The sequence below is a fragment of the Epinephelus fuscoguttatus genome, linkage group LG5 (assembly GCF_011397635.1).
Source record: "Epinephelus fuscoguttatus linkage group LG5, E.fuscoguttatus.final_Chr_v1".
Classification (NCBI taxonomy): Eukaryota; Metazoa; Chordata; class Actinopteri; order Perciformes; family Serranidae; genus Epinephelus; species Epinephelus fuscoguttatus.
The window spans coordinates 46,148,958-46,165,355 of NC_064756.1; the positions used below are offsets into that span (position 1 = coordinate 46,148,958).

General features: G+C 42.0%; 1 protein-coding gene across 3 annotated transcripts in view; it reads left to right on the forward strand.

Annotated features, from left to right (window-relative positions):
- Positions 1-217: 217 nt before the first annotated feature.
- nlk2 (nemo-like kinase, type 2) overlaps positions 218-16,398 on the forward strand; it is a 209,145-nt gene continuing 192,964 nt past the window's right edge. For all 3 annotated transcript variants that reach the window (XM_049576773.1, XM_049576772.1, XM_049576774.1), the window contains exon 1: positions 218-997. In XM_049576773.1, coding sequence (XP_049432730.1) covers positions 528-997 — 470 coding nt within the window. In that variant the 5' untranslated portion in view covers positions 218-527. The remainder of the gene's footprint in view (positions 998-16,398) is intronic.

The following is a 16,398-nucleotide window of genomic DNA, read 5'->3' on the forward strand; positions in this document are numbered from 1 at the left end:
TGGCAAACTTAGACACTTTTAAAAGATGAATGCGTTGCTTCCCATGTGACAAGCATTAGATCACACTGTTCCATCAAGACGGGGAAGCTGAATTTCATGAGGAGGGAGGGGGGCACTACCTCTATCATGAGGGACATCTAGGGCCACCGACTTTTTTCTTAATTGAGGGGGGTGCGGGTTATTTTCTATTCAACATTTTTTTATTTATCGATGTTAGGGCTGCACAGATTTTTAGACTTGGGTGGTCATTGCTGGAGGCTACATGCTCGTGATAAGCTTTCCTTTATTAGCCTCAGGCTACAGTAGCCTAATGGTGTGCAAGCACGGAAATTAATTTAGAGGAAGTGGGTCAGATCCTCGTTGGCATTATGATAAGGAGGCACACCGGAATGCTTTCTCTACCCACACATTTGAAGTAGCAGTTGTCGGGTCATTTAAAGCCCTAATCTGTTTTCATTTGTCGCCCGGTAGCCATTATCATCACTTTTAGAAGCGGTTTGTGTTAGGAGGCATTTCAGCATTATTGAATGGCTCTTTGTGGCACTACGGCTACAAATGTTACAAAAATGATGGCCGCTTACAACGGTGGCTCCTCTACAGTGGCTGCCCATCATCCGCATCACCACCACCAACTCCAGCACCTTCCGCCTCCCCACATGCACCACCACCACCACCACCACCACCACGCGGGCCAGCATCATTTGCAGCACCCGGGCTCCGCCGCTGCTGTGCACACGGTTCAGCAACACACTTCCACGGCTGCCGCTGCGGCGGTGATGCTAAACCCCGGCCAGCAGCAGCCCTACTTCCCCTCTCCTGCCCCCGGACAAGCCCCAGGGCCGGCGGCCGCCGCGGCTCCCGCACAGGTTCAAGCCGCCGCTGCTGTCAAAACTCACCACCACCATCACCATCAGCAGCAACACACACACCACCTACAGCAGCAGCTGGATATAGAGCCTGACAGGCCCATTGGCTATGGAGCGTTTGGGGTTGTGTGGTAAGTGCACCGCACTACATTTTTAACAGATCGCACCAGTAGCGTTTTTTAGCCCATTTGACTACAAGCTGTAAGGTTTTAGCTCAGTGCCATTTGCCTATACTTTCCAAGCAGCTACTGGTTTCCATGAATTCCAGTAGGCTGTAATATGTGTAGTTTTGAAACCCTGAGATAATTTGTCATACTGAATGCCTGCTTTGATTTTTGTCACATTTTATTTAGTTGGGTTATTATCAACTAATGTTGCATTTCTGAGTGCAGCTAGGCCTATTTGGAATGTTTAATCTAAAGTAATTGTGAACAAACAGTTAAACGTTCTTGATGCTATCTGTGATGAATTAACCTACTCAGCAGTGGCGTTTTCTCCCGGAGGCCAAGGGAAGCCAAGCTTCCTCTGTTTTTTTCAGACTGTAATTGACATTTTAATAAAAACACTTAGTTTAACAGTTTTGGTAATTCTTCTGTGCTGTTGCTGTCATCTCTTCTCTGAGTATTTTACAATGAGTGAAACAGCGCCCCTTTAAATGAATGTGTGGTGAAACACAGTATTGCATGGTAACACATCTATTCAAGGGGCCTGGCCAAGGGAAGCCAGCCGCCCTTTGGCTTCACACCAATCAAATAGCACGTTATCAGCGTCACTGAAATCAAATAACGCTTGGAGGTAACCAAGGTAACTGTTAGCAACTTTACTGCAGTCATGGAGGGTGGCGATTTGGAGTTTTTGGTTATAAACAATTTTGCGAAACTTCCTTTACAGCAGCAACTTAAAATTAAATCAGATGGTAGACCAACACCAAAACTAGAGCTGCAGACGGAGAGAAAAAAAGGGACTCGGACTTTCAATGAGGAAAATTACGTAGGCACGGAGTGGCTAGCTGGTAGCGCTCTTCTTTTTAACGGCAATCGAGAGGGCAATCGAGAGGCATGATAAATCAAGAAGTCGCATAGATTGCGCTGTGAAATTAAAGCTTTTTGGACGTGACAGAAGAATGGCCTTCCTCTTTAAATAGGGTGCTAAATGTACACTCCCTCTCTCTGTGACTTTACTGTTGATTGAACAGCCTATGTAGCTATCTGTGCATTTTTTGATGTGGTTATTTGCTTATTGTGCCTTGCTTGCCTGGATTTAGCTGTGTGTGTTGTCAGTCCACTGAAGTAGTTGTTTTATTGCGTTTGTTTACATACATAACATTTACTGTAAGCACCCCGGACAGCGCCCACAGGGCCAGGTTACCTGAATAGATGAGGTTGTTTATAGCCTCTTTTGACATTATAAACATTATCAAGCACATACATCGGGGTTTGTAAGTCATGTATTTGATACATGCAGCTTATTGATACTTCATAATGTGAACATAAAACTTGAAACATCTCCCTGATTGAGTTTATGAATGAATGATTTTTTTATTCATTATCAAATTTGTACTGTGTATTAAGCGGCCGGTCATGCATGTGGGTAGCGGAGTTGCATGGATTAGTAAATTGTTTTGGAGTTGTGTGTGAGTGAGAGAGAGAGAGAGAGAGAGAGAGAGAGCGAGCGAGCGAGCTTGTGTATCGGTAAACGCAAGTGATGTGTGTGCGTGCGAGTGCGCGTGTGTTGAAGTGTCTGTTAGATAACAGGCATGTGCATAGATTAGAGGTCTTGTCTCTTGGCCTCCTCAAAAATTTTCCCCATGCCACTGTTACTCAGTAAACTTTCAAATAGGGATGGGGCCGATCCGATTCGGTATCGGGTTCCAATACCAACGTAATTCACGGATAGGAAATTTCCGATCCACCAGCCGTGTCTGTGCTTTCACGTTGTCTGCTGAAATGATATGATGATCGCTACATAGTGTTGCATGGTATACTGGTATCAACAATAGACTGCAGTACTAAAACACGACGGTACGTATGATACTATAACGTTGGAGTACCTCAGGTTCCACTACTGTGGGATAAGTTCAAAGTCCGATTGCAAGAGGTTGAGTGTCCATGCGCAGTCCAATAACAGAGCGCGCTGCCCACCTGGCACTTGATAAGCGGCTGCAGTGGTTTGTTTTTCACAGAGCTCTACGGTGCAAGCATTTTACTCACATTTGCGACTGAAAATAGTTTTGTGCAAACAAAAATCATTCAGGAGCACGCTGTGCGAGTACAGATTTCAACCAGCAGCAGAAACTAAAGGCAAATCCTGCCGGTTGTGGGTTGAACGGGGGTCACAGACAGGAATACGGCGGTCAAATACGGCGGCCATAGTGTGCCGTGGCGCAAGATAACGGCTTACCGGCGACGGAGAAGTCCGGCTCCAGGTCCAATAACTCTTCGTTGGTGTCATGACTGCCCAAAAGTACCTGAACAGCCGAGCTGTGGCGGCACACAGGTAGGCTATGTGACGTGTCAGAGGGGAAATGAGCCGTTCACATTTCCACAAACCTCACCACAATTAAGGGACTGTTCTTTACTTGTCAGGGGAGGAGGGTGGCTGGTTTATTTTTGGTTGATTTTTATTTTATTTATTTATTTTATTTTGATCCCCCATATGTTAATCACTCATTGATGCTGTTTTTGAAGTATGAATACATCATTAAGTGATTTATTCTATTGAAATATCATTGATGTATTATAGAAAAGCGATTTATCTTTTTATAAATGACAAAAGGCACATCTGCCTCATTTCCGCTGTGGTATCGTGCTCATACTACTCAGAACCGTGACACTTTCACTGGTATCATACTGTGGGTCCCAGTTTTGGTACCATGACAACACTACTACATAGTAGTGTCTACTTGATTTGTATCTGTGCTCTTCAGTATTTTTTTGTTTTTTGATAGTGTATATTGCACTAGTAGTTTAAAACTGTCTTGGAATTTAATAAATATTGACAATCAATTCGAAACCCTTACAGTTGCATATTTGTTTTCAGGATAGGATTTTTCCTGTTAACAGGATTTCCTGCTTTTCTGACCATATACTTACCTCAAGTTGCATTTTGGGACATACATGCATACATACATACATACATATCATACTTGCCTGTAGAGAGGAGTTTATTACAGCCTCATATAAAATCAACAATAATGATAATAATATTAAAGCAAACAGAGTACTGGTATCGGAATAGTATCGGTATTGGCAGATATCCAAATTCAGGTATCAGGATCGGATCGGAAGTGAAAAAAATGTGGATCGGTGCATCCCTACTTTCAAATCTCTGCTAGTTTATTCTAATACTGTAGTAACATGAACGGAAACTAATGACTGTCTAAAGATGGACAAAACCTATTAAATGATCCAGACATCTGGTCAAACACTATGAAATACTATAGCCTGACAGTGATCAGTTGTAAGGCATACGCTGTGTAGTAAGTGGCCTAAAATATGCAGAAGTATTTTTTGCAAAACTTTTAAAACAACTGCAGTATCTGGGGCCAGATGTATAAACCATGCCCTCACACAAAAACTGTGCATAACCTACAACATTTCTTGCACATAAACTGGTATTTATAAAAGATTAATGTGCACTGAGAACGTGCACATCCTATGCAAAGCTCGAGCAGGCTTGCACAAGGTTTCCACATGATGGAATTTGCATGATTTCCATTCCTATGCTTATCTTTTTATGTTGTTGCAGCAGTTCTTGGGTTGAGACCATTTGTTACACAAATTTGGTGCTAAATTGTATGCATTGTATGCAAAGAAATGAGGGCTGCTATGAGGGCTAACATCATCCCCCATGAAGAAAACTGGGCTCATTGAATCTTCAAGAGTCTCAACTTTTCAATCAGACCAAATTTATACAATTCCCAATGTTTAGGGACCCGAGTCTGCAGAAATTTTCAACTACAATAAGCAAAAATAACACATTTACACTGCCTGAAAAGAAAGCTGCATGTTTTTGCCCCAAATTGAAAGGAACCAGGACAAAATGGGCATGTATGTAAAGGGGAGACTTCTGGGCACCCATTGAACCCATTTTCATTTCATTGAGATATCTTAAGGTGAAGTTCAAGGGACCACTGTGACAAGGCCATACCAGTTTTTCCCTCATTAGAATTGAGCCTAACTTTGGAATGTGATTTAGCTCCCATTGTGTGAAGAAAACATCAACAAATGTCTGCTTCAACCAGCTAGGTTTATTCAAGTTCCTCACCAAAAACTACATTTTACAAGATTACATTTTAACACATTGTGATAAGATTATAATTTACCTTTGCCCAACACTCCCTTTTTACCGGAGAGAGCATGAATGCATTATAAGGTAACTCAATGCAACCTCCATCAGCCGCTAGTTCTGGCCAGCGGCTTCTAACAGCTAACATGAAGTAGCTCTCCCCCTGCAACTGTCAACGCAGATTTGTTGTTGACAATGTAGCATTATGGGGGAAATGATAGGGTGCTTTCCCTGATGTGTTGATAGTGAGTTTACTGTGATCTTTCGTCCCGACAGTGTCCTGTGCAATGTCTTCGTTCATCCCAGAAACGTTTTCTATTTTCCCCAGGATGACGGGACACTGTTAGTCTGGAGCCCTGTCTGTGCAAATTGATGTAACACAATGGAAAAACATCAGCCACTGCCACTGATGTCATTTTTTTTTTTTTTCTGATGGGCCAATGGCCGTCAACAGAGTGAATATTGGCCGTGCATATACACAGTTTTAGTCATAAATCTGCACAGACTTTATGCCTCTGCCCATGGACTTTCAAAGATGTGGCCATTCACCTGGCAGGAGGGGTCTCATGAAAACTTCTACCAAGTTGCCTGATGGCACGTGTAGGCTCAAGTACTAATACAGTGGCTTTAGTCTGTCTTGTGTACTGATGTGGACACTGGTGTTGACCTTTTCATTAATACAGAACTAAGTGTTTTTAGCAGCACTTGATTCAGGTTTCATAACAGGGTGCAAACATGGATTTGAAGTTTACCTCCAAAAGTTGCACTGCACAGTTGGACTGTTAAAACTTACTCCATGTGGCAATTTCACAGCAGGTCTGTCAGAATCAGTGCTGTGTAAGATACTGAAAATTAGTAATTAGTTACAGTTAGTAGTTTTTTTCAGTCATAAGTAATTGAACTGCTTTACCAATTACTGCATATAAAAAGTAATTATTTACTGGGAAAAGTAACTTTGCCTTACTTTTAATCAATCAATCAATCAATTAAATCAACTTTGCGTCACAGGGCTTTACAGCATACGACATCCCTCTGTCCTTAGGACCCTCACAGCGGATAAGGAAAAACTCCCCCAAATAAAACCCTTTAACAGGAAAAAAACGTTAGAAACCTCAGGAAGAGCAACTGAGGAGGGATCCCTCTTCCAGGATGGACAGACGTGCAATAGATGTCATACAGAAAGAGAAAGTGACAGAGACAGAGAGAGATGCAGGACAGACGGTAATGACAGTAGCTTACAACAACATTAATGAAAGTAATAATAATACATAATTCTGGCTATTGTGTTACAATATGTTGAAAGTATAAATTAATATCTGATAGTATACATATGTAACAATAATCATATGTGTATAATAACAGTAGAAGTATGACTAATGATAACAGCAGCAGCAGGAGGCATCTGGCAGGACCATGGCAGCAGCACAACCACACACACGTCACACTATCCAGGCACCGCTGCGATATAAGTTAGAGAGAGAGAGAGACTAGGCCTAGGTGTATTATTGGAGGTCCCCCGGCAGACTAGGCCTAAGTCAGCCTAACTAGGGGCTGGTACAGGGCAAGCCTGAGCTGGCCCTAACTATAAGCTTTATCAAAGAGGAAAGTCTTAAGTCTAGTCTTAAATGTGGAGACGGTGTCTGCCTCCCGGACCGCAACAGGAAGATGATTCCACAGGAGAGGAGCCTGATAGCTGAAGGCTCTGGCTCCTGATCTACTTTTGGAGACTTCAGGGACCACGACAGAGCATGTGAGCGGAGCGGGAGTAGAGCGGAGCGGGGAGCGGGAGGATTTTGTGTTGAGCGAGGAGCGGCTATTTTTTTAAAAGGTGGAGAGGAGCCTTATCTCTCGCTCCAGTTTCTCTCTGATCACTCATGCCCCACCCAGAATGCATCTTTGCGCCTGCGCACACCCACACTATTTTCTTTCAAAACTTTGGAGTTTACTGTGTACTTCAGAAAAGAAACTGAGAAGAGAAGCAACGGTACCTTGGAGAACGGTCCCTAACTGCGGGGAGAGGCGAGAGGGCTTCAGAGGTCGGCTGCTTAACCTGGTCTGTCTCCTCTACACTTTGACTTATTTCCACCCTGCCAGCAGTACTGTGTAGAACGGTCCCTAGCTGTGGGGAGAGGACTTCCCCGGAGAATCTACCAAGCTCATGTTTTATTGGTGCCGTAGCATTGTTCCGACCTCTCATTAGTCCGACGTCCCGTTGTTCCGATATGTGATTATTATTGTATTTGTGTACCATAGAGGATCAGCAACTAGGGCTGTCACTAACGATTATTTTCAATGTCGACTAATCTGTCGATTATTTCTTCGATTAGTTGACTAATCATTTCATCGAAAAATGTGTTAAAATGTTGAAAAATGTCGGTCTGTCTCGCCCAAACACCAAAATTACGTCATCTAATGTCTTGTTTCATACTCACACCACAGTCTTTTAGTTCACTGTCATGGGAGAGTGTGTAAAGCTGCAGTAAGAGTATTTTGGGGTACTTTTATAGTACTTTTCTATGAAAAATGACTCAAACCGATTAGTCATACTAATCTAATTTAGTCATACTAAAATAGTCACCGATTATTTTAATAGTCGATTAGTCATCGATTAGTTGACTAATTGTGTCAGCCCTATCAGCAACGCAACAAAAGTAGGCTGCTGGTCGAGAGAATCAAACACCATAACCTCCTGTTATTAACTCAGGGGTCGGGGTTGTGTGGGGAGCTCTCTGAGTGCTGAACGGCTCCCGGCGGTGGCTACGTGACTGGCTCTGGGTCAGCTGGGAAAGGCTTGAGGCGAAGCAGGCTCACGGCTTATGTGTTTGCCACTTTCTTTTTCATTTTAACCCACACCATGATCTTTTCTAACACTAACCAAGTGGTTTTTGTGCCTAAACCTAACCAGACCTTAATCACAGGGCATCATGATGATTTTGGAACAACGGGACTTCGGAACAATGGGTTTAATATGGTCGGAACAATGGGATGTCGGACCAATGGGCTGTCAGAAAAATGGGCAGACCCCGTTTTATTTGTGAATAGAAGATTACAGGTTAGGGTAGTACAATGCAGTTTTTTTGAGCGGAGTGGTGAGCGAGTGGAGCGGGATAAAATTCATGATGAAGCGGAGCAAAGAATGCGCAGAACCAAGCGGAGGGGCGCAAAGTGACAGGTCTGCGAGCGAGGAGCGGAAATTTTCACCCGCTCCGCTCCGCTCACATGCTCTGGACCACAAGTAACCCTGCATTCTCAGAGCGCAGTGTTCTGGTGGGATAATATGGAACTATGAGCTCTCTAAGATATGACGGAGCCTGACCATTTAGAGCTTTATAATTTAACAGTAGGATTTTAAATTCAATTCTGGATTTCACAGGGAGCCAGTGCAGAGAAGCTAAAACAGGAGAAACATGATCTCGTTTCTTAGTTCCTGTTAGTACACGTGCCGCTGCATTCTGAATTAGCCAGAGAGGTTTTAAAGACTTACTAGAGCTACGTGATGATAGGGAGTTACAGTAATCCAGCCTAGAGGTAACAAAAACGTGGACCAATTTTTCAGCATCTTTTCGGGTCAGGATAGGGCTAATTTTCACAATATTACGCAGATGAAAAAATGCAGTCCATGAGGTTTGTTTTATATGAGAGTTACAAGACAAATCTTGATCAAATATTACTCCAAGGTTTCTTACGGTAGTGCTAGAGGCCAGAGCAATGCCATCTAGAGAAACTATGTCATCAGATAAAGAGTCTCTGAGTTGTTTGGGGCCAAGAACAATAACTTCACAGGGTTCAACGCTAAGGTTTTTTTCACTTGCCCCGTCGGGCAAGTTGGTCATAGATCTACTTGCCCAAAGTCAGCTTTTACTTGCCCTATAAAAATTGTTTTTTTAAGCGGCTATCAAATAACAAAGACTGCAGTTATTTTTATGTTATGTAATCTTTATTCACACTGTATTAATTAAAACAACTTATGTCATTTATTGTAGCTTAATTCCTACGCAAAAATGACAGTGTTAAATCATGTGAGTGCAAGTGAAAAAACCAGAAGTACAGGTTTCATTCAGCCTTCTTTGTTTATTAGGGCTGTAGTCCCCCACTCGGTTGGTCAATTTATTGCCGTTTTAATTTAATTTCATCAGGAGTGCTACACTAGAGGCTGTCTGCGGACTGCAGCCAAGTGCTAAGTGCTAATGGGGGTGTTTTCAGAACACCCCTGTTTCAAAGGTAACAGTCTGTCTTCAGAACACCCCCCTTGTTTTCACAATAATGGATTAGCCCAACCCACTGGAGCAGATAGTTCAAGAAACTACCGTCAAGTCTTTCTGGAAGTTTGCCGAGTATTTAACATGGTGTACCATCTAAAACGGTAAGCTTAGGATGAACATGTCATAAATATTTTTAATGTTTTAGTCTAATAATTGCTTAATAACTGCAGGCGCACCCCATGACAGCTTCAGACAGGGGAGCAGCTGAGCTCTGCTCTGTGCCTTCGGACATGCACAGTGCAGCATGTAGAGAGGCTTCAGTGTTGATTGGCTTCACTTGTGCCATGTAACCAATCAATGGGGGCTGTGGGCAGGACATTGTTACACAGCGTGTGCCTGTGACTTCAGGCAGAGAGACCGCTGCATCAGAGCTGAAGGAGCGCGTTTTAAAATACATTTATTTTATCAATTAGTTATTAACTTTTACTGTTTTTAGCAACTTGCCCGATCGGGCAAGTGAGTTGTTAGTTTACATGCCCGACGTTGAGTTTTACTTGCCCTGGGCAATCGGGCAACCGTTATTGTTGAGCACTGCTTCAGTTTGTCTGAATTTAACATAAGGAAATTGGTGCTCATCCAAGTTTTTATGTCTTTAAGGCAATTATGAAGTTTAGTTAATTGATTACTTTCTTCTGGCTTCATCGATAAATACAACTGTGTATCATCCGCATAACAATGGAAATTTACAGGGTGATTTCTGATGATGTTACCTAAAGGAAGCATATATAGAGTAAATAGGATTGGTCCGAGCACAGAACCTTGCGGAACTCCAAAACAAACTTTAGTATGTAAGGATGATTCATCATGAATGTGACCAAACTGAAAACGATAGATAAATAAGATTTGAACCAGCTTAGTGCAGAACCTTTTAGGCCAATTAAATGTTCCAGTCTCTGTAGCAGAATTTGATGGTCAATTGTGTCAAACGCCACACTAAGATCTAATAAAACAAGTACAGAGACGAGTCCTTTGTCTGAAGCAATCAGAAGATCATTTGTAATTTTAACTAACAAATAAATTATTATCATGGAGAAAATCACACAGCTGGTCTGCGACTACTTTCCCAAAGATCTTTGAAAGAAAGGGAAGATTAGATATTGATTTATAGTTGGCTAACACCTCTGGATCCAGGGTGGGCTTTTTTAGGAGAGGTTTAATTACAGCTACCTTAAATGACTGTGGTACATAGCCTGTTAATAAAGATATATTGATCATGTCTAATAAGTGAGTGGTAACTAAAGGTAAGACTTCCTTAAGTAGCCTAGTTGGGATGGGGTCTAAGAGACACGTTGATGATTTAGATGAAAAAATCACTGCGGCCAATTGTTGAGGAGAAAACAGGGAGAAGCAATCTAAGTTAAGTCTAACAGCTGTGTTTGAGAGCAGATAGGTACTATCGGAGGACAGGAGGTCATGAATTCTGCCTCTAATAGTTAGAATTTTGTCATTAAAAAAGCTCATAAAATCATTACTGCTAAGGGCTAAAGGAATACAAGGCTCAACAGAGCTGTGACTCTCAGTCAGCCTGGCTACAGTGCTGAAAAGAAACCTGGGGTTGTTCTTATTTTCTTCTATTAAAGCTGAGTAATAGTTTGTTCTGGCATTGCGGAGGCCCCTCTTATACGTTTTGAGACTGTCTGTCCAGATTAAACGAGATTCTTCCAGTTATGTTAATTGCCAGTTCCTTTCAAATTTTCGCAATATTTGTTTTAACTTACGGGTTTGAGAGTTATGCCAAAGAACGAACTTTCTTTGCTTTGTCAACTTCTTTATAAGAGGTGCTATAGAGTCAAGTGTTGTTCACAGCGAGCCTTTGGCACTATTGACAAGATGATCAGTTTGGGAGAGTTCAAAGTCGTTACGGGAAACCTCTGTTACTGAAGGACATGGTATTAAATTTAATGACGGAGTAATCATTTCCTTAAATTTTGCAACAGCACTATCTGATAAACATCTAGTATAGTAACTGTTGCTGAGTGGCATGTAATCGAGTAAAAAGAAATCAAAAGAAATGAAATAATGATCGGATAGCGAGGGATTCTGTGGAAAGACTATTAGGTTATCAATTTCAATTCCATACGTCAGAACTAGATCGAGGGTATGGTTAAAACAGTGAGTGGGTTTATGTACACCCTGACTGAAGCCAATGGAGTCTAATAATGAGATAAACGCAGTAGCCAGGGAGTCATTATCAACGTCAACATGAATGTTAAAATTGCGTACAATAATAACTTTATCTGATTTAAGAACTAAACTCTGAGAATTCTGAGAATTCAGATACAAATTCAGAATATGGGCCAGGAGCACGGTACACTATAACAAATAAAAGTGGCTGTGAGGTTTTCCAGGTCGGATGTAAAAGACTAAGAACAAGGCTTTCAAATGAAATATAATCTAGTCTGTTAATCAGCCCTAAACCTAAACTAGAGTTAAAAACGGCTGCAACTCCCCCTCCTCGGCTGCTGCCTCGAGGAATGTGGGTATTTTTATGACTGGGAGTGGGAGTGGGAGTGGATTCATTTAGACTAACATATTCATCTTGACACAGCCAGGTTTCAGTGAGGCTGAGTAAATCAAAATGATTATCTGATATTAATTCGTTTACTAAGACTGTTTTGATGATAGAGACCTACGAGACGTACCTCATGTACGAAGACTTGCATGGATTTCCTACTGAAACATGGCGTACGCACAAAAATATCCAGATGTATGAATCTGTGCGTACACATGAATCCAAGCACATTTCCTTTGTACATCCCGATCAATGTGGAATTGAGTGCACATGTTGGAGTACCCAGCCCCTCCCTGTCCACGCCCCATTTAAATATGCAAATCATATTTAAATGAACCCTGCACCTGAGATTCCCCTCTCTGCACCATCAGAAAACTAAAACGAATGAGTAAGACAGGAAAAAAGAAAAATTTCACAGAATGCGAATTGGAGACGCTCACTGAAGTGGAGGTGCACAAAAATGTACTTTTTGGCACGCTGTCCTCCGGCATCAATACTAAACGCAAGAGGAGTGAGTGGGAGACTGTGTGTGAGACTGTCAATGCTGTGGGGACAGAAAAGCGTACACACGCAGAATTAAAAAAGAAGTGGTCCGACATTAAGGTGGACGTCAAGCAGAGGAGGGCTGCCCACCGCCAAAGTGTGGCCAAAACAGGCGGGGGAACAGGAGAGGAGGAGCTCACCCCGTTTGAACAGAGAGTCGCCTGGGGTCAATTGAAAGCAGACAAATTATGTAAACTGGATATACAGTTTCCATTTGTTAATCTTATACACCATTTACACGGATCACACACTATTGTTGTAAATGAATGCAGAAGTGCACCGGGGAAAATGTGAGGCTGATTAAGAAATGTCACACTTTACGCACGGGTTTATTGACATGAGTACTTCACACACAGAGACAATCAGGGACTTGTTAGAAACCTCTGAAGCTGTAGTTTAACCAGCAAAAAACAGCATGGTACTAACTTTAACTACTGACTACTACTGATGCTGTGAAGACAGGATACTATTTGGGGGTGCACATGCTCAGTGCGCATCAGGGGGATTATTATTAGGACAATTAAACAAATACATTATTTACTCACCAAGAAGCCACCCATTGCGCACAGTGCCAGCTTGTAGTCTGTTCCCAACCATGCTGTTACTCAGAATGTATGAATCGTGCGTTGAACCAGGCCACCTCGCCACAATGTTGGTTAATCGCATTTGCGCATCACATATGATCTGTACATTGATCGAATGAAAATGCTTCCTGTTGACATAAACAAATTCATCCTGTGATGGTGCTTTTATACTGTAGCCATGTGCATGCAGTCGATAGCTCCGATAACGTCAGGAAAACTGGCTGTCGCTGCAAATTGTGCTTTAATGTTGGCCTGTTCAGCTGCATTGTATGGGAATTTGATATACCTGGCTGACATGCGGATAATTCCGTCCCACACAGCTGGCATGGCTCAGCTCAGGGTCGACTGGCACAGTCCTGATCGGTCTAGGAACCCCAGTGTGGTCAGCACCTGTATGGATACAGGCGACGCATGGCTCCTCGTTGTGTCGTGCTGCAGCTCTGCGCACAGTTCCAGGAGGATTGTCCTTGGGAACCTAAAGCAGTTGATGAGCCAGTTGTCATCATGTGCCACTAAATCCTCTCTGTCTCTGAACACATGCTCGCTCTTCATATTGCGCCATTTACAAATCTTCTAATGCTGCTAAAGCAGCCGTTGTTGTTAACGGTATTTTCGGCACCACTTTGCGCATGCTTTTATATCCACTCATCTAGTTGCAGACACGTGGGTGTGTTAATTGTTCATCATTGTTAATTGTTGATGTTTCTCTGATGTGCATATCACTCTGAGGACTAATTGTTTTCACATTTATTTATTATAACAGTTTCCTAGTATCACCTCTAAGTGTCGCCAAAGGATCAACAGCTGTAGAAACGTGCGTACGCCAGCCATGAAGTTGGCGTGAGGCACCGCACATTTTCACGGTCATTTCACTCTTGATACATCTGAACTTTGTCATGGAAAAGGATGTACGCCACATTTTTGTGCGTACGCACCCTTTGTACATGAGGCCCCTGATATTTAACAGTTTGCACTTAATTCTCCTGTTTTGTCTTTCAGTCACAGAAGAGGTTTTAATTTTTATGAGGTTATGCACAACTCCTCTTTGTTTAATTTTAGATTTTGATAATTTAGGTGATCGGGGGACAGACACCGTTTGTATAAAACTATGGGTGGGTAACTGCACTAGAAGCTCAGAGAAGCGTGCGTGTAGGACTTCGAGTCCTGGTCCTGGTCTCAGCTCTGGGTTGTCAGGGTTTTGAATTACTAATAAACTTTGCCAGGTTTCTAGATATGAGAGCAGCTCCATCCAAAGTGGGAGGAATGCTGTCTCTCCTAATCAGACCAGGTTTTCCCCAGAAAGTTTGCCAGTGGTTAACGAAACCCACATTGTTTGCTGGACACCACCTGGACAGCCAGCGATTAAATGATGACATGCGGCTAAACATGTCATCAGTGGTCAGATTTGGGAGGGGACCAGAGAAAACTATGGAGTCCGACAAAGTTTTTGCGTATTCACACACCGAGGCAATGTTATTTTTAGTGACCTCCGATTGGCTTAACCGGGTGTCAATGCCGCCGACGTGAATGACGATCTTACTAAATCTAACGTTACGTTTAGCATTAGCCAGCAGTAGGGATGTAACGATATGGAAAATTTGATATCTCGATTATAGTGACCAAATTATCACGGTAAACGATAATATTGCGATAACAGCCAAAATCTTATATTAAAATGAAACTTTCACATTAAAGGGGCAAGGGATTGGCACAAAATTTTATTTTAAATTAACAAAATATGTGAACACATTACAGGAACAAAGCTTATTTGTCTGGTGCATTTTAACAGTCAGCAAAATATGTAAACAATTTATATATTATTTATTTATTCGCAGGAGAGGAAAAAATATATAAAACAAAACAATGCAAGAGTAGAACAAAAGACATACAATATATAGAGTAGATATCACAAATGTGCAGGAGAAACCAAAATGAGAAACCTGTATGAGAAACGGAGTGCATGCTCTCGGTCAAAGGTTAACACGGCAGCGTTTTATGTTGTTTCCTTGAGCTTATGTCAAGTAAGCATAACTGGCCGTCTATATCGATTCTAGCTCGCCATACAGTAACCATAATCATAGTGATTCAATCATTGATCTCAATTAGCGTTACGTCGGTTTATATTCAAATTCAAATTTATTAATGGATAGCCCCTCGAGATGAGCCATCGCGTATTCTAGGGGGTCCAACACAAAACACACAAAAAAATGTCCTGAGTGCTGCTATCACCACCTTCCGCCATGTTTGCATTCTTTGTGTTTACACATGGTACGCATTCACACAGCGCCTGCATCGCGAGACTTGAATGACACTGTTATTACATGTCCTGATAATCCACCGCGATAATGCAATTAATTTAAACATAAAAGGTAATTCTTACCATGTTAAAATTAACCGAAATTTACCGTAATATCGGTAATCGTTACATCTCTAGCCAGCAGTTTTAAATTTGATTCAATGTCGCCCGCTCTTGCCCCAGGGATACATTTGACTTTGGCCGCTGGTGTTACTCCACTTTCCTCACAATAGAACTCACAATACAGAGGGCTGGCTAACTGCCGCAGCTACAGAGTGATTTTGATTTTCCATGGTGTGGAGCTGCGCTTCTAATTCACTGAGCCTCGCCTCCAACACAGCAAATAAGCTACACTTGTTACAATTACCACTGTCGCTAAAGGAGGCAGAGGCATAACTAAACATCTGGCACACCGAGCAAGAAAGAGCAGAAGGAGAAGCCATCGCTTAGCTAATGTAGCTAACAAGCAACGACAGCTAAGAGATTAGCAATAAAGTTGTAAAAGGGAGGAAAGCTTTAAGTGCTTAAACAGAACCAGTGTGGGTTAAGACTTTAATTAGATGTTAAGCAACTGAAGTGAGGAAAGCAGAAAGCAGGCTAGTAGAATTCGCTGGAGCAGCACAGAGACGCTGTCATAGAAAACACCGGAAATGACACAACACGCTTACCGCAATACATCAGCACATCCAGCACCCCACTTTTTAAATATCTACTTCAATTTGTGTATTAATTTGCATAGCTATATCAGTTTAATGTTGCTGTGGCGCAGTGTGGGACAAGACAACTGTCAGATTTAATTTATGATTGTACCCATTATCACTATGGTGAAAAGTAAGTAGTGGAACGATGAAATGTAGGCTAACAGATTTGTTCTGATAAGTTTGTTAACTGATTAATACTCTTGCCAGAGACAAATGAAATAGCAACTGTTTCTCAGACATTTGACAGTTATTTCTTACCACAACAAGCCTAATGAAATAACATTGAGAAAGTAAAAACCTTTACAGTAATTCAAATTCTGCACATAGACTACAACTCACCAATATAG